Source organism: Leptonotus elevatus, chromosome 3, assembly GCF_054856555.1.
Source record: "Leptonotus elevatus isolate MCC_2025b chromosome 3, RoL_Lele_1.0, whole genome shotgun sequence".
In the NCBI taxonomy this organism is placed as follows: Eukaryota; Metazoa; Chordata; class Actinopteri; order Syngnathiformes; family Syngnathidae; genus Leptonotus; species Leptonotus elevatus.
The window spans coordinates 22,458,212-22,478,027 of record NC_141241.1 but is presented as its reverse complement, the minus strand read 5'-3'; the positions used below and the strand labels follow the sequence as shown (position 1 = coordinate 22,478,027).

Sequence of the window (19,816 nt, the reverse complement as noted above, 5' to 3'; positions counted from 1 at the left end):
GCTGCTCAAAAGTTTGTGAACCCTGCAGGCATGGTCAGAGTTTTTGTATAAAATATTAAAATAACCTTTTTTAAATGTTTAGTCATACCCCAATCTACAATGCTGACATTGAAAATAATGGACTTGAACAAAAAGAATGATAATATTGTCATTCATTCTTGAGCAAAAGTTGTTGATTTAAGAAAAACTCAGATTTCATGGGTGCAAAAGTATGTGAACCTCTCACTTAATCAGACATTGCACCTCTTTTTGCAATGAGAACTTCATCCAAATACTTTCTTTAGTGACTCACATCTACTTTGGGGGATTTTTGCCACTCTTCCTTGCAAAATGCAGCCAATCGAGAGAGGTTGCATGGACGTCTAGCATAAACTGCCCGCTTCAGGTCCCGCCACAGTATTTTGAAAGAATTTAAGTCATGATTTTAACTGGGCGCATCCAGAACATGAATCATCTTGTTCTTCAGACATTCCTTGGTTGTATTGCTGAAATGCTTTGGATTATTGTCATGTTGCATGATCCATCGTCTACCAGGCTGTAACTTCACAAAGGACGGCTTCAGGTTATGATCCAGGATTTTACAATATTCCTCTGAATTTATGATTCTCTGGACAATGTGGAGTTGTCCAGGTCCTGAGGATGAAAAGCCAGCCCAGAACTTAACATTCTCACCACCCTGCTTCACTGTAGGGAGAAGGTTATTTTTGCTGGTATGCAGTGTTGACTTTTCACCAAACATGACTGTACATCTGTTCACAGAAGGGACTTCCAAAAAGCTTCAGTGTTGTCCAGGTACTCGCTGGCAAAGTTGAGATGAGCAGCTTTGATCTTTTTTTGTGAGCAGAGGCTTCTACCTAGCAAGCCTTCCATGTGATTTGACTGTAACAAGAACTGTCTGCAACAAGCAGCGGCTGTCAATTATTTTATATAGCTTTAAAAGAAGACACTGGGGGAAAAAGGCTTTTTATTTATGTGAACATTATTTTGTTCAACACAGAGGGTCCAGCTCTTATAGTAATAGTCATAGTCATGTATTATTTGGTAGTCTTTGGCATTCAGCAGGCAGCGCGTGGTGGCTAGCTTGATTCGTCCTCATACTTAATCTGAACTCATCACGGCTCAAAGATCCGTTGTACTACAAATTAAAACATGCACTTGTGCCGTCACTGCTGTGAGACCGGATGAATTTTCTTCTTCTTTTTTTGACCAGCAAACATTGGAAAGTTGACCGCATTTGTGGTAAATTGGTCGCAGTGTCAAGTCATGCTGTCTGGTTATCTTTTTCACCAGCCATCCGGTGTAATACTGCGTGGCTGCACTCCTCTTAGCCTCCAACTGCTTTAATTAGAAATTTGAAAGAGCAGCAGCTACAATTTAGGAATGGCGGGCCGCCGCCGCTGAATGAATAGAACGGAAATTCTGCATGTAGTTTAGATGTTTTGTGAGCAAGCCTTTTATCAAGGACAATCTTTGTTCAGATGTTACTGTGAAATATTGCACCCAGTATTGCAGCACTCCACTACTACAAATTAGCAATACTTTTACATTTGACATCTTCAAGTTTCATATGTCATTGCTAATATTTGATTTTAATTTCATCCCACTTAAAAGAGCATTTGTGGTGATATTCTGAAATCCAGACGGTTCACTTGTCACGCGTCGATGAAGTGGCGTGTCATCTTTCATAGAAGTCTCATTAAATTGTTGACATCAAGCAGTGATCAAAACATTGCATTATTTACAGTACATTATTACATTAGCCTACATTGCTACAAGGCATTTCACAACTTTTACACTCATCCCGACTCGCTGTCACTCTGCTCTGGTGGGAGCTGCTTGGCTGCTTGCATGAGTTTAGCCCTCGTCTGTGTGAAATGCTTTCGTGCTTGAATACGTTCATTTAAATTAAAAGTAGAATTAGTCTTTGAAGAGATCCAGGAATTGAAGATTGTTTGGATTACAATCCTTCGCCGCGGTGTCCGTTGATGACGATATTCGCTTATGCTAAAAGGTAGGATGTCGTTGTTATGGGGTGTGTCTTTCTGTTTACTTTCATGTTTACTTTCATGCTGAAGGGTGACATAATAGTGTATTTCATCATTTGTGAAGTTAGAGGCAAGGAACTCCCAAGTTAATTTCAGGCCGGTTTCCGAGACGGGCTGCTAGCTAAAGTCGGCGAAAAACACATTGGCTAAAGATGCACTTGTTCCAATAATTGCATATGTTCATACACTCCTATTACAATTTTAACTTTTGTGCGGCTGGGGAATGTAAATAAGGACTTCAAGGAGGCTAATTTGGGAGAATTTGGCGAAATCTTAAATCGACATTTTTCTCCAAAACATCCATTTTTGCCACTAACTCAAAACTAATGTCGTCAACATGCGGACCTTTTTGTCACAAATTCCAAACAACAGAAGACTTGACTGACAAAAAAATGTCCTTAGTAGTGTGCGTGTGCGTGCATTCGGTGCCATATTGTAAAGATATTTCTCTCATGGTGTGTTTTGCAGTAAAATTGTCGCCTCATGGTTGAGAGTTTAGGATTATAATTTCCTTAGTTCTACCAGTTAAGCAAATTGAAAGCAGTTTAACATTTATAATGTCAAACTGGAGGCAATTCAAGGTTCAATGTCTTGCACAAAGTCACTTCGACAGCAGAAATTGTGAGACGGGACTTGAACCACTGACTGACCCTTTGGTCACTGGACGACCCACTTTATCAACTGAGTCACAACCACCCCACCATGGAATTATTTTCTAATCTGTGTCATGAGACCTATATCCAGGGGTCACAAACACACAAGCAACTTGATGGGCATGCATGGCTTGACCTTGAGGACGGGTCTGTGCGTATGTGAATCACTTACAGTTTTGGTCACTCAGTTCTGGTCCCTTCTGTCTACCACATAGATGAAACCTATTTAAAATGTAAATTCCCAGATGGAAAAGAAAGACACCACTGAAGTGATTTTAAGACTATAATCTGAACCATGACTGATCAGAGTATGACAATTCTATCGAAGAGGTCTTTATTTTAACATGTATTTTATTTGAGGCGTCATTTGCAGTCGTATGGAATGCATTGTCATGCTGAAAGTGGTCTTAACTCTTTGACTGCCAGACGTTTTCAGAAAAGGGATGCCGCCAGTGCCAGCCGATTTAAGCATTTTGACTGATTTTCAAGGTCCACAGAAAATGTTCTGTTTGGACTATGGAAACACACGTACTACCAAATGAAAGATTGGACTTTCATCTTTCATCAGAAAAAAAGAGTTTGTTTCTACCTTATTCCGTTCTTTAGTAATCAACAATAGAAAATGGTTAGTTGCATCCGATTTCGCTTGTTTTGAACTCAAATACGGAGAAATCAAGCTTTTAGTGAAACGATATTATTTCATGCATTCTAGTGAATTTGACACTTCTTTTTGTCCATGAATGATGCCACAAACACCTAAATAGTGCTTTACTTCTATAAAACACTACCACCAAGAATGAAAAAGTGTTTTTTGATAGCAAAATACGTTTATTTACATTCAACAGTGTAACAATTTGACAACAATTTGGCAAACTATTTACAAATGTGTGCAACTGTGGTGCTATTTACAAATATGTGGATGTTTCAACGACAGTTTTTCTTTGTGTAACACTCTCCTGCGTGCAAGAAGACGCAACAGCATTTGCATGATCCATTTTATCCACGCCATTCATGGTGGCATCGTAGTCCAGAAACAGTGTCTTCTCCGTGATCAGACTGTACCCGCTCCTCCGATGAATATGCATTGGACTCGGGGTACTCTTCATTGTCCGATCGAATGTCCGCTTGTGCAGCTCCGCGTTTTCCGGCCTTAGCAGCGCTAGCCGCGCTAGCCGCGCGTAGCCGGTGAGGCTTACAACGTGATCGTAAACACGTCCAGGCTTCCAACTTTGGCGTAGAGCTCGTTGTCATCATCATCGTTGACATCAATCTGCATTGGTCGATGCCAACTCTCCATCGCCCGATCGAATGTCCGCTTGTGCAGAAGTACCCGGCCGGCTATTGTGCGCGTTTTCCGGCCTTAGCAGCGCTAGCCGCGCTAGCCGCGCGTAGCCGGTGAGGCTTACTACGTGATAGTAACAGGCCAAAGCTTCCAACTTTGGCGTAGAGCTCGTTGTCATCATCATCGTTGACATCAATGCGCTTTTTAGTATTGATTGATGCTTTCCGTCTTTGAAAAAAATGCTCAAGCTGAGCTGCTTGTAACCGGTTGCTTGGTCAAGCCATTGTGGCTTGGATCAGCCATTGTCTCCTCAACACTCTAGCTCCGCCTCACGTCTTCTACTGACGCCCACGGTGGGCGGCCCATCCAACCTTGTGCAAAGAGAGTCATCGCTGCCCTCTAGGGGCCAAAACGAGTCTTTGACTAATCAGATCAGCCTGATTCTTTCAGCACAGCTGCCCAAGGCTTTCCTGCACCCGTTTTTGAAAAAAAAAAAAAAAAACATAGGGGACGTCTTTTAACGTCCTCGGCGCCCTTCCCTAGGTTTATGCTAAACGTTTTATAACGTTTATGGCAGTCAAAGAGTTAATATTTAGAATTCCTTGCTTTAATTGTTCTACAGTCAAAATGTTAGACACAACTCTCTCAGGATGATATAGTGTAGTTCTACATCAAGGTATACAAGGCCCATAATAACTAAAGACACTTAAAATTTCTTTCTCAAAGTATCAATTAGAACTGAGCATTATCATTTTTGGAAAGTCTCAATGCTCTAACTACATTGAGGTATTATTTTATCATTTATTAGGAGAATTGAGGAGTTGTATCCTTGAACTTTCTTCATTAGGTTGAGAAAAGTTAAATACTGAGTATATGATTGTGGGGAGTTTCTGGAGAATCTCTCAGCATGATTATTGTTTTGTTGAAATTAATTATCTTCATTTTTTATCTTTTGAAATACACTTTGGAACTCAGCAAAGGAATATTTTGTTTAATTTTGAGGAAAGATCCACCTTGTTGACTGATTTGATAACCCTTGAGCTGGTTAATTTATTATTAGGGCCACAGCTGTTGTTATATGAAACTATTGGGATTCATGAATGACTCACTTGGTACGTTTTCAGTGCAGTCTAATATCACAAACTGATCCAAAAGGAAATCGGTTTAGCTCGTCGGTGTCCGGAGGTGTCAATGATGACAGCCTCTCAGTTTCTTGTCTGGTTTCCCTTTGCTGGTAGATAACATTTAGTATTGCAGAGCTGGCTGACAAGAAAGAAATCCTTGTGGGCTCAGCTCAGTTTATCTGGATTTCTTCTCTCAGCACAGCCTCTTTCCATGTTTGACGTGAGTGCATGACCTTGACAAGAATGTAGCTCATTGTTGTTTTCAACTGAACTCTGGTCAGGGTTTGAGGAAGAGGAATGGGCAAAGACAGTTATCCAATCCAATCTACTGTAAATAAAAGTCACGTTTGATATCACTAAAACGTTTTTATTCTTGTAAAGACTTCTAAAACTGTTTTAGTCCTTAAAATTAAATGAAGATAAATTAATAGCAACTTGTTTCACTGCATCTCAAATTATTTTACCAGTTTACCAGTAAATAGACTATAAATTATGTTTAGCTTGCCAGCATAGCTTCTAGCTCTACCCACTCTGATGCACTTAAAACCCAACCCCCTCTCTTTTATTTTACAAACAATGCTAGGCATAGCTTCAAGGCAGCAAGCTGAGCCAGGAAAAGGAAAGAATTAGGTCGGCAAGGTCATGTTGAACCAAGGCAAGTGGAAAGTATACCAAACCACCTGCCGAGTGTTGGTCAGTCAACCACACAGCCTTTTGGCCACTGTCTATGCAGCAAGTATAAAAAGGCACTGTGAATGCAATGCAGTGTTGCTGCAACTAACTGACTAGCAAATGATTAACTCTTGATGCTTGACTGTTATTTAAGCTCGCTCAAAGTTCTGCCTGAGGCTTGAATAATAAACTGGCTTGGTGGAGGTTTGAGGAGTGGACATAAAGTGCCCTGCAGTTTTCTTTATGGAATGTGCCTCTGAACCTTACCAAGTACGGTGCACATTTCAAAGTAATACTGTTGGAAAATATATTTATAAACTCATGGAGATTTTGTCCATGTGAAGTCAAATTTAACAAAAATAATGTCAGTCACTTGTATTACGGTGCAGCAACTCTGAATACAATATTTACATTTTTTTCAATGGCATTTGTGTGCACTCATCTGACAATATTACTATTTTTACATCCAGTACTAAACTGTGTTGGCAGCTAAAGGATTACTGAGGCTACGGTTTTCACATGTTTTTGTTATACAAAACAGCATACCCCTGAAGGATTCTGTCAGGATTGGCTCATAAACCAACATGAGGCTCCAGGCTACTGTCACCTGCACATCATGGTCAAAACTGCCAGGTGTGAGTGTTCATAGCTCAGAAGCCAGGAAGATGAGGGTTTACATAGATTAAGTGACTAACAAGTATGACTTACTGACTGTTCACACCTAACGCTTTAACAAACCTTGCTTTTGGCTGTATAATGCCGGTAATTATTGTCATCCATTATTCTGTACTGCAGACATGGGACCTGGCATAAAGGAGCCTTTGACTAGTCTGCAGTCAATTATAAATGGCTTGTAAATCGGGCATCAAGTGTTTGCTGCATGAAAGTCTCCTCTGTGAACCACCACACCACCCACAGCAAAAAAAAAATTGTTATAATAGATCAGGATTATCGATGAATCTTAGCTCACTTAAATTCTATGTAGGCTTGCCTCGTCAGATGATTGTCTTTTGTATGACATTAATAGCCCAAAATTTGTAGCAGTAGTTGGAGTTATTTTGTGTTTGTGTTATTGTGTGTTCACATTGGCCACATCTTAATTGAGAAGATTGGGAATCCCCACATTGATCTTGCCCTGTGGTACTTTGCCCTGTATACCCCCCCCCCCCAATCACTTTTACTTCATATTTTGCATATAGCTATTCTAATGTCTGTTCTTTTATAGTATTTGCAGATAGCTTCACAGGGATAGGCTTACAAGGAGATGTCTTGTAAGATGAGCTCTATGTAGGTTTCATGAATATGTTTACTGTATTTCCTGTGTACATGTTTCCACAGTGTTTGTGTAAATACTTGTTATTTGAAAGGATGTAACTCTTGAAGTCGATGTTAATATCCTGTTAGCATGTCAGTGAGATTTTACATTGACTTCAGCACTACCATTACCGATGTTTTTAAGCATGTCTTAATCGAAAATGGGCATATTGCGTAATTATTTTTTGTTGCGTGTTTAGTTTTACAGTCAACTACAACTGTGGTATCATTAAATAGTTTAAAGCTCACTCGGGGAGGGCAGAATCGCAGAACGTCACATGCTTGCTGCGCAAGTAACATGGTGCATTCAGGGTACTTACATAACTAACATAGGGGAATTGCAGACACAACACGTTGTTTGGCACATTAATAGTTTTCCTTCATTTATAATGTTTTTAAGATCAAGAGAAGCCAAAATCGAAGCCATCACCTTCATTAATTGCTCAGACCTAATAGCCAATAAAAAAATGTACTATTAGTGGCAGTGTTGTACCTGAATGAGTTCAGTGAACAAAATTTCATGAACTCGTTCATATTTTGGGTGAACGTGAACTGAACGTAGTGTGTTTCTGCGAACGGGCTGAACGCAGTTCATATTTATTCATGGGTGCCAGGTTTTCTCTTGTTATACTACAACAGGAAAACTCAGGTAAATACACCATAAATTAGCCTGAATTAGGGGCTAAAGGTAATTATTTGGCAACTCCAGCAGCTAACATGAACTATGAACTGAACTCGTTCATTTAAAAAATTGTGAACTTTGAACTAGTTTGCGTGGAAAATAAACTTTCCCAACACTGTTTAGTGGGATACACTTACATATGATTTGTGTGTTACATTTAGATTTGCAGAGATAAAAAAATGATGTCAAATATGTAAACATGTTAATGGCAAATAAGTTCCAATAAATTAGTGGAGACTTTCTACGCATTAACTGAATGATCAATTTCTCAAAACACTGTGAGAACAGTGGCAGTTACTCAGGCATACATACTTACTTATCCCCCCACCCCCCGTTTAGTTTTTTTTAAACCGGCTCATGAAGGCTCCAAGTTTGCAGTTGTAAATGTGTGGCAATGTACAAATAATGTGCTTTACACAACTTACCTCCCCCTCACGTTGATGTTGGCATCCTGCATTCCAAAGGATTTGTATGTACGTATGCGTAAAAGAAAAAAAAAGTTAAAACAGAGCGAGAGAGCGGAAAAAGTGAGTGGCAAGCACAGAGACTATAGTGAGAAAATGATGAAAAGAAACTACTGTTTTGTGTCTCACTCATGTTAAGCACCACTAAACATGACGAGGTTCAGCAGTGATGTGTGCATAACTGTTATTGCAGAGATGATTCTCTCTGACCTGTGACAGCTGTCTTGTGTGAATATGCAACCATGACAGTAACATTCATTCATAATTCAGCACCCAACAAGAGTTTTGTGTCGAACGGGGTTATTAGATTTGAATGAGGGCCGCTGGTGAAGACTTAACGATTGACCCTCAGCCTTGTATTTCAGGATTATGTTATAACATTTCCAAAACGCTAAAAATTGGTATTTTGCAGTTATCCCTGCAAATGTTAACAAGTTACAACAAACTGTCTCCGGTGGTCAGCATAAGAGATAAAAACAAGGCAGAGTTATAACCTGTCTATTGACATTTGCCTTGCCAAATGCACACAACCACACTCATAAAAAAAAAATTTAAAAAACGAAAAAATACTCCAAAACGCTGACAACTGGTCGAGGTTCTCTGAAGGAAAACAAACGGCGGTGGCCATTACAGGAAAAGACTGTGCGTTATGAGATTTTCCCACAAATACGTCACAGCTATTTGTGCAAAGAGTCCATATAATGGAAGATTTCAAATTTTGAATGAATTGTTTTGTAACCAAACATCAATGTCCACAATCCATTTCTTAGTCTTAAAAGGAACCCTGGCTGTAATGACAAGTTTGCTCTATATTATTTATTTGGTTGTTACCAACATAACTATGATATTCAGTTTTCATGAATCATTTCCAGTTTAATACATTTCGTAGAAACTTTATTTGGACGTACATTGTTATTTACGTCGCAACGCATTCAGTGCGCAGTGACGTTGAATGGCTGCTGGCTCTCTGCCAAGCAATGTGAAACGCCTATAAAAAAAAAAGCAAGGTAAGCCTTGTAATCTCATAGTTATGTTAGTAACAACCAAATAAATAATTTAGAGCAAACTTGTCATGACAGTCAGGGTTCCTTTTAACAGTAATGAACAAAATAAAGCTGACATTGATGGGCTCAGTATTGGCCTGCTATGAGCAGGTTATAGTACAATAATAGTAAATCCAGACAGTTTTACCATGTTCCTCTTTCAACACTGTGTGGTATGCATAACACTAATCTAAAGTTCACTGGCTCTTTGTAAGTCAGTTAAACATTACTCTTGTGAGTGTGTCTCATAAGAAACTGGTGTAGGATTTCATTGAAGAAAACTTTGATGACACTCCAACATTGTGGTTTGGAGAAGTTTTTAAAATCTATCTATGAAGTCTTGTGCAAAGAGAAGATGCTTCATGTTGACATTTTGCATAAGTTAGTAGATCCTTGTGTGAACATTACTCCTCTACCTAACATAAAATATGTGAACAAACTGTGAAATAATATAATTATGTAACAAGTGAAACTGCAGTGCCTTGGAAAAGTATTTGCTCTCTTTTTTGCATAGTTTTTTCTCCTTAATGTTTAAGATCATCAAACATGTAAATGTCACACAAAGGTCCCCCAAGTAAACAATTAATTTTAATTTTTAACGGTGATTGTATTTATTAAGCAAAAAGAAACTGTTCAAAGTTACCAAACCCAAGCTTTGAGTCACAACTGAAGGATGGATTTTCTGGTCAAGAGCAGAATTAATAGTTCTGTCAATCACAGCAAGTTGTCCAGGTCTTGAATGAACAAAGCTGCACAAGATCATCATGATGGGCATTTTCTGACAAGTGTTCATTTTTCGTCTCGTCAGTCCATAGAGTACGGTATTCTCCAAAATGTCTTGGGAATCATTCAAATGTTAAATTTGCAAAAGCAAGAAGAGCCTTTATTGTCTTTATGGTTTCGGCAGTGGTTTTCACCTCGGAACTGTGCCATGAAGATTGTCGAGTCATGACCACTGGCCTTACTTAACTAAGGTGATGTAGGCCTGCAATTCTTTAGATGTTGACCTGGCTTCTTTTTTAGTAATGCACAATAACTCTGTTTTTTCACCAATACCAGGGCGATAATTTCCTGCTTCTCCATACCAATGCAGATGACAATCTTTTTTCTTTTTTTTTTGGTATACCACACAGTTTTTGTTGTTGTGTTTTTTTGTTTACATACACACTTAATGTACCTGACATTAATACAGCTGTAATCACAATAACAGTTCTGAGTCTTCAAATGTAAAAATGTCATTACAAAAAAAAAATGTTTTGGTCTTTTAAAAATTCCAAACTTTTTGCAAGTCTCAGTTCAGATAAATGCTGAAAGTGCATCACTTAACCAAAGTACAGAGGGGGGAAAAATCACATATGCTCCTCCGTCTCAGCACAGCCTCTTACAGCAAACAGTCCAGGCTAACGTTCATTCATAGCCTCATACTATGCGCATTGTCCCTCAGGACAACATCCATATTCTTGTTTATGTTCCGCTGCCAAAACATGATTTCGACAACCTCGCACATCGCTGTTGCTGTGTCTGAACCCGATAACCTTTGCACAACAGCATTTGCGCTATCAAGCTGAACGTAGTCAGTGGACTAACGTCAGACGTCCATATGTCTGTGGTAAAACTGACATTGTCCATCAGAGAATTAACATCTATAGCAACAACATTGTACATTTCTGGTAAACATGTCTGCAAAGTAGGTAGCGTCGGCTTGCAATTAAGTACAAATAAAAAATCTAATCAAAAAGGCCCAGACTAGTATTGATGGCCGCGCCATATGTTTTGTCATCTGGCAGAGGCTTGGCACTAGACGCTCCTAAGTGACAGTAACCAGACCGGTCCAGTTTTATTTATATCAGACTCATGAATGTGACGTCATTTTGCTCTCCATTATCGGTGTGATAGTTCTTGTGCATCCTTAGTTCCTTTGTGACCTCCTGGATGAGTCATCAGTGTTCTACTGGGGTAATTTTTGGTTGGTTGGGAAAGGTCCAACACTGTTCCTTGTTTGTTCCATTTGTGGATAATGGTGCTTGTCTTGGTTTGATGGAATTCAAAAGCTTTGGGAATGGCTTTGTAATCCTTTTCAGACTGAAATACTAAAGCCAATTGAAATAAAATAAAGCAATTCAAGTATCTTTATTCTAAAACTATACCGTCGTGCTCATAGGTTTATGAGCACAACTGTAATCATTACAAGTCCCTACAGCAACTCAGAACACCCAAAATACACACTCAGGGTTGAAAAGGATATTAAAGCTTATGTTCCTTTCCACCACTTTCTTAGTATATATGCAATATACCCTATAGCAATATTTACAACAACACTCTCACTCACGCTTCTATTCTGCAGAAAGATCATCTTTGATGGCTTTATCTTGTTTTTTGCACCAGGGCCACAGAACTGTCATCTTGCAGTATTTCTTGCCTCATCAACTCAGCACGCCACATTATGCATCAGAAACTGATACACAGTGATTAAGATATCATTAGACTTGGCTCTGTCAGGCTGCACACATTAATACGCCATTACGTTGAGGATAATCATCTCCTTTAACAAATATGTAGCCTCTGTTGTGTAGGGTTGTTTTATTACTTTTATGTTAATTGAGATAGTTGTAATCAAAACATTCCCATTGGTTGAGCGAATAACGACAATGTGGTATTGCACCTACTTTTTTTTACCCTTCTTCTTCTAATCAAAATAGTGCCAATGAAGATAAATGTCTCACTAGTCACTTTGTTTTTAGTAGATTAAAATAGTGTCTGACACCCGAGTGACATTGCAATCTCCAGTGCTAGTCTTCTTGTATTGATCTACAATAACTTAATGCTGAATTTGAGACAACCTGTCGGTAGGAAATGTCTCTCTGACTTACAACATTCAACCTCATAGCGTTCCAGGCCAACAAAGTTGGAAACAACAAAATAACATGGCTTACGACAAGCCAGGCAGCTTTTTGTTTGAAAACAGATTCGACTGATCGCCAATCGGGACATTGAGATGTTTTGATCTTTAATAAATTAGTGGATGGTTGTCTGTCTGATTTTGTGCCCTGCAATTGACTTGCAATGGAGTCATTTCTAAACCCAAAGTCAACGGCGACAGGCTTCATCTCCCTGTGACTTTGAAAAGGATAATCGAGAGAGAAAATAAATGAGTGCTACTTAAAAACAAGTTCTCCAAGGTAGAAGTCTTGCATGATCACACACGTCATCTAACAAAACAAAGAAGACATTTTATTACTGGATGTGTTGCACCAATATTGCCGAAGTATTTCCAAAGGGACCATTGTTGCGAGTGTTTTTGAATCATCATAAAATAAAATTTGAATCATCATTAAAAAATGACTTGCTTTTGAAAATACTTTTGTCGTGTGGGGAACCCACTTTTTATACAAAGAACAACATTGCATAGGACATTTGGGGGGGCGTTGTCGGCGCTTCCTAGTTAGAATGAGACACCATGTAACTGAAATGCCTTGTTTTACAGGCGACATTGAAGTGAAATGTGTGGCAAGATTTAGAAAAACATACAGTTGGATGTTACAATGTCAACGTTACTCTAAAAAGCGTTATGTTCAAGAAACAACTAGTTTATTGTTTTTGAAGAGTATTTGATTAAAATCAACTCATATTCTGTACGGGGAAAAGAAAGGTTGGTATCAATGCATCCCTCGCCTTGTGTCGCTGTAGCTGTTAAATCACCACCAGTCTTCCTGTCTCGCTTTCCTCCACCCACACACACTTGTCTAGCGCCAGTGCACTCCATCGGTTGCTCCCTGATGACTCGCTCCTCCCTTCCTGTCGTTTTCCTTCTCCATGTAGGCTGACTGTCTCTTCATTGCTGTCACAGTGTCAGAGCAGGTGGAATCAATTCCTGACCCTATGCACCCAGCGCCCTGAACACAACTAGCTTTTTAAGTGAGGGATTTAATGAGTGATCACTCTGCAAGATGACTGGCGGCAGGGGTCAGTCACACATGCCTGTGTGGAAAACTGGGAGAAGGGTGGATTGGACCAAACCTGCATTACAAAGACACACAGTGCAATTCTCTTTCTGCGATTCAGTTCTAAAGATAAAAATTTAAAAAAAGACAGGAGGATGGTATTGCTGACTTAACTCCTTATTACTAAAGAGAGATTGTCTTGCGTGTGACAAACATGTCCTCCATGCACAATTTTTACATGCGCCAACTGTGGCGTTCGTTGAGTATATCTAAGTGCCATCTCTGTACGTGTTTACATAATGGTTCAGAATTCTCTCATGGGTCTCTCTGAATGTCCTCTCTTTTTTCCCCTTGCAGATGGAATCTCCTGTCTCAACACCAGTCCCTCCCCCCCTTCATCTTTTGGCTGCAGTAGGCAACAGTGAGATTGCCTCGCCATGTGAACAGATAATGGTGCGTACACGTTCAGTAGCAGTGAACACATCCGATGTGGCCCTATCCACGGAACCTGAGTGCTTAGGACCCTGTGAACCTGGTACAAGTGTCAATCTCGAGGGCATCGTGTGGCAGGAAACCGAAGATGGTAAGTGCACTATTTCCTCTGTATGATTGTGAGAGAAAAAAATGGTTTGGTGTGATATGGAGGAAAGTATATAAGTGTGTAAAGTGAGTTCTTTATTAATAGATATGTTGTTCAACATAATTTTTACGAGTATAAAATGAAACACCCTCATATATTGCGGTATTGTGCAGCTGGGAACCGGTTTTATCCAGAGACTTGGAGCAATTCTGCTTTTCACGTTCAAGCCAGTCTGTTGAAAAATGAGCCTGGGATTCTCACAAGCTATAAAACCAGTGCTGTGACTGTCAGTGTTTTTCTCTGCAAATACTGGCCTGTTCAGTTTGGTTTGGCTCAGCTAGTCAGCACAGTTTTATGTTGCTGTCACAATATGGGTGCATCAAGTTGTGTGTTAAAAGCAAATGTCATGGCTCACACTGGTGCACAAATTCAAAATTAGTTCACCTGCTAATAAACTGAATTTGAATTGCTTGCATCTTTACTATAAGAACACAGTTGTGAAGGCAAGATGTTTAAAAACAACAAGAAAACACGCTATAAAAGATGTTACCATCCTTGGAAGGCTTTCTTCAAGGTTTTGGAGAGTGTCAGTGGAAATTTTGGATGAGAACATTTGTGAGGTCAGACACTGATGTTGGATAAGATTACATAGCTTGCTGCTCTTGTTTTCAGTGTTTTATTAATAGTGGGCTCACATTTGACAGCTTTAAAGTTTCTTTGAATATGGTTTGTTTGATCAAGTGTGAACACTTCATTCTAACCCTGGTGTGCTCCAAGCAATTGGACCGAGAGCTGAAAGAGTTGGGTCTTAGTCTGATTTTAAATGAACTCGAATGTCATTTGGATCAGTTCAGATAAAAGATTAAATGCAGACCAACAATGCAAACCAGTGCTAAAATGAAGGCAGAAGGCAAAAAATCCTGAATAAATAATGGTTAAGTCCGGTTCAGTGCTGCTTGATTGCGGCATATAAGTGCTTATGTGCGAAGCAGGGGGACTCTTGGTCCTTAATTATAGTTAGACGCTTTTTGTAAATAAGATGTTAGCATTGGGTGATATGGCATTTAAAAAATTTAAATAAATAACAGTTCCAAAAAAAAGAAACAAACTGATCTCTTGGTTTTAATAAAGTTTATGCCCGTCAGTATAAGAAAAAGCAAAATTGTCACTGAACCTATCCAAACAAACCTAGCTCTTGTTTGTTCTCCATCATGTTGTCAGTGCAAAATGTGCGTCAGCAGGCTACAGAAGCAGCTAAGGGGAAAAATTTATGGATGTGATCCCCTAAAAAGTTGTATTGTATTGATTCAAGCAATATTTTGTCAAGCCCGATAAGTTGGTAAAAATATTATTAAATCCAACAAACATGCGTATCTCAGAAGGTAGCATAAATTGAGCGTTGAAGGTTGCGTCACACAATATACCACAAATGCTGACCAGTGGTGTCGTGACTTTGTCAATATGCTTATAACTGGGCAACTTTCAAGCCCTGTCTACACGGGTTTGCCTACGGGAGATATTTTTCTGCGTTTCGCCCTGTCATCCACACGATTTTTTTCATTAAAAACAAAGGTGTCAAAAAAGTTCTGGCAAAAGTGAAGATTTGGAGAGTTCTCCGGATCCGCGTTTACGTGTGACAGTCGTAAATGGAGATTGACGTCATCACATCACTACACACATCACACACACACACACAACTGATATGCGTTATATGCTAATTCCTAAACAAGAACTTTTGTTGCATCTGGCTTGTGTGCTGCTTGTGCTGTGTACTATTCCTCAATAATATAGCTAAGCTACATGCTCCAATTTACATTTCCACTATTTGTCTTTGTTATAAACAAAGTATTTCCTATTTTAGACCATCAAGGGGAAAAATCTTGAAAATGAAATGAAGATCTTTCCATAAATCACTTCATCTTTGTTAGACACTATTCAGCAGTCGGCTATATGTTAAAAGATTAGCCAATTGATTTCCCCCTTAGTTAAAGCTTTGTTAAATGCACACCCTCCTTGATTTGGCCAGTGCCCTTACATAAGTCATCAACAGATCATCCTTCCCAATCAAGTCCGAAGATTAGTTGTTTCTGTAGAGGCCAACTCCTTTAACCCCTTGTGATTTTCCTTCCAGCCCAGGGTTGGTCTTGACATATCCTTTTTCTTTTCTGCTCACAAGTATCCTGCCATTCACCCCGTGATTGTTCTTCATGCGAACTGAGAGCGAGTCAGGCAAGAGCCTGCGGCAGGGGTGGGAGTTACACAAGGCGACTTCTGTTAGTGACACAAACATGGCTCAGAGCCAACACCAGCACTGTATTTGTCTTTTCTTATTCTTTGCCTCTCACAATGTGACTACCCCCACCTTTTCTCGACATATCTCCCCCCCCCCCCCCTTCGTAGTTAGAGGTTGTCCTTTGCCTGCACTCTCTTGAAACTGCTATTTTGGCTAAAACAGACTGTGGATTGGTCTGCTGAGTGGCATGGGGGAATACTTTAAGTGGTTTTCAAATATTACGGTGGGAAACTACCGTAGAGGTTGGTGTTGAAAGGGGCTTTGCGGGATGAGGGTACTGGGGGAGTTAACTGTGCAGGTACAAGCCAGGTGGTAGAAACCATCAGGATAATTTGTATAACACTTTTTGACACATCCAAATATTTAGTCTTTACTGTCCTACTTTACCTCTTTTTGTTGGGGTTCTTGTTGCAGAAGTACAATGGATTTTGTTGTGTACGGTAGATTCACTGCTATGGTTGTATTGCTTATCAGAGTTGTCACTTCCATGGCTACATTTACATGCAGTCGATATTTCTGTTAAGGTGACATCATTTCCGCTTTTAGCTTTCTACGGTCAAGTCTATTTCTCCATGTTTATATACCTTTAGTTGTGTATTTCCGGTGGGATTTGCACCATGGCAACTAGAAAAATCAAAAACAGTGCATTACGTAGAAGCGAGTAATTTACACCTTGCTGTAGCTTACACTGTCACAACACAGCACGTCTCCATGTCACATTTATATTCTTTTTTGTTTTAATTGAGTTACCGGTATGTGGTTTCTTGCGGCTATGATCTCACGCTATTTATGTAGCCGAAGGAAGCTACCACATCCCGCCAACAAACACTGCAATGGAAACACAAGCCTATTTGGGGTTTAATAATATGACAAACCAAACTGAACACGACCACTTGGTTGGAAACAGGGCTTAAGAGATTAATGAAAACAGATTTCTGACATTGTTTGATATCTGAATATGGAGAATGAGGAAAATAAGTCCAGCGTACTATCAGTAAAAAGCAAGAAATATATCGGGAAAACATAGCAGGGGCCATCCTATTTAGTAGTGTTTTTTAACAATCCCATATGCCACGGCATGACAAGTCTCATACAAAGCTGTTTAAGCATGTACTGTGTGTGTGCGTATGCATTGCATTTGGCATGCCAGCCAACAGCTGCTTCATCACCTCTGCCTTTGAGCCTTGTGGGAGTAAATGAACAACAGACCCCATGTAATTGTGTGTGTCAACCAAGTCACTGTGTAAGAGAAAGAAATGGATCAACAAGCAGCAAACAAAATGCAATCACAGTAGCTTGACCTCTGGACATTGATGACAAGAATCTTGCTTGATAAGGCACAATCCATTTTTCCTCCTATGTGGTTTGAACAAAGATGGAGCATCTTATTCATCTTAGTCTGGAATAATACTACGGCATGCTTGTGGTTTATAAATCTTCGCTAGTTATGGGGATTATTGCCCCGGATTACCAGATCACTAAACTAAATTCAATCAGATTCTTTTTCTCGGGTGATGATGGAGGAAAATGGGTCATTAGAGGAGAGGAAAAGCAAATGTGTGCTGTTGAGTCAGTCTGGTGGCAAGTGAAGCGTAGACAGGAGAAGGGGAGACTGTGGGGGTAGGGGGTCATAACCATGGTATTTTGAGGCCCAGTACTGACACAAATCCCCTCAGCACAGAGGAGGCAGTGGCAGCTCCCAGGGTCATGTCAGCATAGCGATGGGCCAACCCCTCCCAGGCTTAGCATGCTGATACCTCCAAATGTCATCTCTAAAGTGCTGGAGAGGTTTATTGCTCTTGAAATACAGCCCAGAATGCACTGGCTTCTTTCTGCTCTAGGGTAGAAGGAACACAGAGGGGCCTCTTCGGCCAAATAGTCCTGCTCACTGCCAGTGCACCCTAACCCCCTCCCCCAAAGCCTCACACACACGCACGCACACACCTGCATTACACAGCAGCTTGTTCCCTAAGCAGGCCCCACAGATTCTTAAAATCCCAAATACAAAAATAATATGGGCTGCTTGTGATCAATGTTTGCCTCGTGGATTATTTATGCATTATCCATTACATCATAGTAGCATGAGGAGCACTGCTTTGAGTGCATGGGTTCAAATCTATGTGGCATTTGAGTCGAGGAGAGGTTAGTGTGGATGTGTTATTTATATACTTTTTTTTGGTGTGTGTGAATTACTTGCCTTTGTTTTACTTCTCTGAATCATTTTAGGGTGCTAAAAGTCGGGATCTAAGCTCACCTTTTTCCACCAAGTAGTATTCTATGCTTCAGTTCACAACAGTGCACATTCTTTTTTGCATTTCATTTGTAAAGGTTACCAAAACATCTAAAAGATATGTCCCACTTTTCTGCACTTGTGTTTGTGCACTAATTGCAGTAGTGCAATATGATATTGTTGCGCGATCCAACTTGAAAAAGGCAGCGGATTACAAAAGAGAGAAGAATCAAAGCAGGTCTTTCTTTGTTTACAGATCATGTCAGCACGAAGCACTGTGCCATGCTGTGTTTTTCTTTCTTATTGAATTGCCAGGTTATTCATGGCTGTTCTGCTGTGTGTGTGTGTGTGTTGCAACACCCCACTTACACACCCTGCAGTGGAAACACAAGCCAGATCAGGATTTACTGTTCTATATGGTAGCCTATAGTGTTGACTGTTGAACCAAACTGAATCAAGTGGTGTAAATGTGGCTTATAGACACTTAGAGGCAATGTTTTATTGCTCTTGTGAAGACTACCTGAGCAGTGGCTTCAGTTGTTGCTGTGACAGCATAGCATGGTCTGCTCTTTAAGTTTGCTGCAGAATCTGTCTTTCCAATAGTGGTTTGTCTCAGAAGAATTCAGAAAATCTGTGACAAATAATGGTTTCATCATGATGAACTTGCATAACAAAAAGGGTACACATTTTGCTTCCATGTATCACTGTGTTGGTTTCTGTATATTAGCCAATAAATTCTCTTCAAAAAGGGGAAATTTTAACACTCTTTGGTTTCAAGGTTCCTTAAAAGTTTTGTAAATTACTGTTCAGTGCATTTCGATAAATCTGCAGGCTTGAGATACTTAAGTCATAAATTTAGTCTTTGGATTGTGTTACAAGAGGTTGCCAGAGTGAGGCCATAGAGACTTGCTCCTTACTCAAATTGGCCTGGAACTCCTTTTTTCCAAGCGCGTAAATAGCCTTGAAAACATCAATCATACCCCTGAAGGAATTGTAGTCCCTGCCAGTGTTTGTCATAAGATATCATGTTTGCTATATACATGTCAACGAGTGCTTGAGCAATGTGTCTTTGGCAGAACTGTCTCTTAATCTCAGCACCATCTCCTTAAAGGAAAACGCCAGAGGGTTTGTTTAAACAAAATACTTAAAAAAATAAAAATAAAAATAAACGGAATGTGTGTGTTATCACATTCAGGTTTAGACAAAGGTCTTGACATGCATGACTGCTAATCTTAATATACTAACACAAAAAATAAGCATATTCTGATGGATTTTTCTATCCATCAACAACTGTGTGTGGCTGGTAATGTTCCAGAAGTGCAAAGCATACTAAAACTTCTTCTGCATCTCCTTGGTATGAGAAAATTGACCTTTTCGCAGGCTGTCATTCCTGTCAGTGAGAGCAACTTCACATTTTATGTCCTATGAGCCGGATTGTAGCCTGCAAACATTTCAGATGGGGCCCAGATGGAGTTCCTGTAAAAGATGTAGGA

General features: G+C 39.8%; 1 protein-coding gene across 2 annotated transcripts in view; it reads left to right on the top strand.

The window, feature by feature from the left end:
- Nucleotides 1–19,816, top strand: part of znf609b (zinc finger protein 609b) — an 80,672-nt gene that overhangs the window by 43,915 nt on the left and 16,941 nt on the right. For both annotated transcript variants that reach the window (XM_086071475.1, XM_086071474.1), the window contains exon 3: nucleotides 13,578–13,803. In XM_086071475.1, the coding sequence (XP_085927601.1) occupies nucleotides 13,578–13,803 (226 nt within the window). The remainder of the gene's footprint in view (nucleotides 1–13,577; nucleotides 13,804–19,816) is intronic.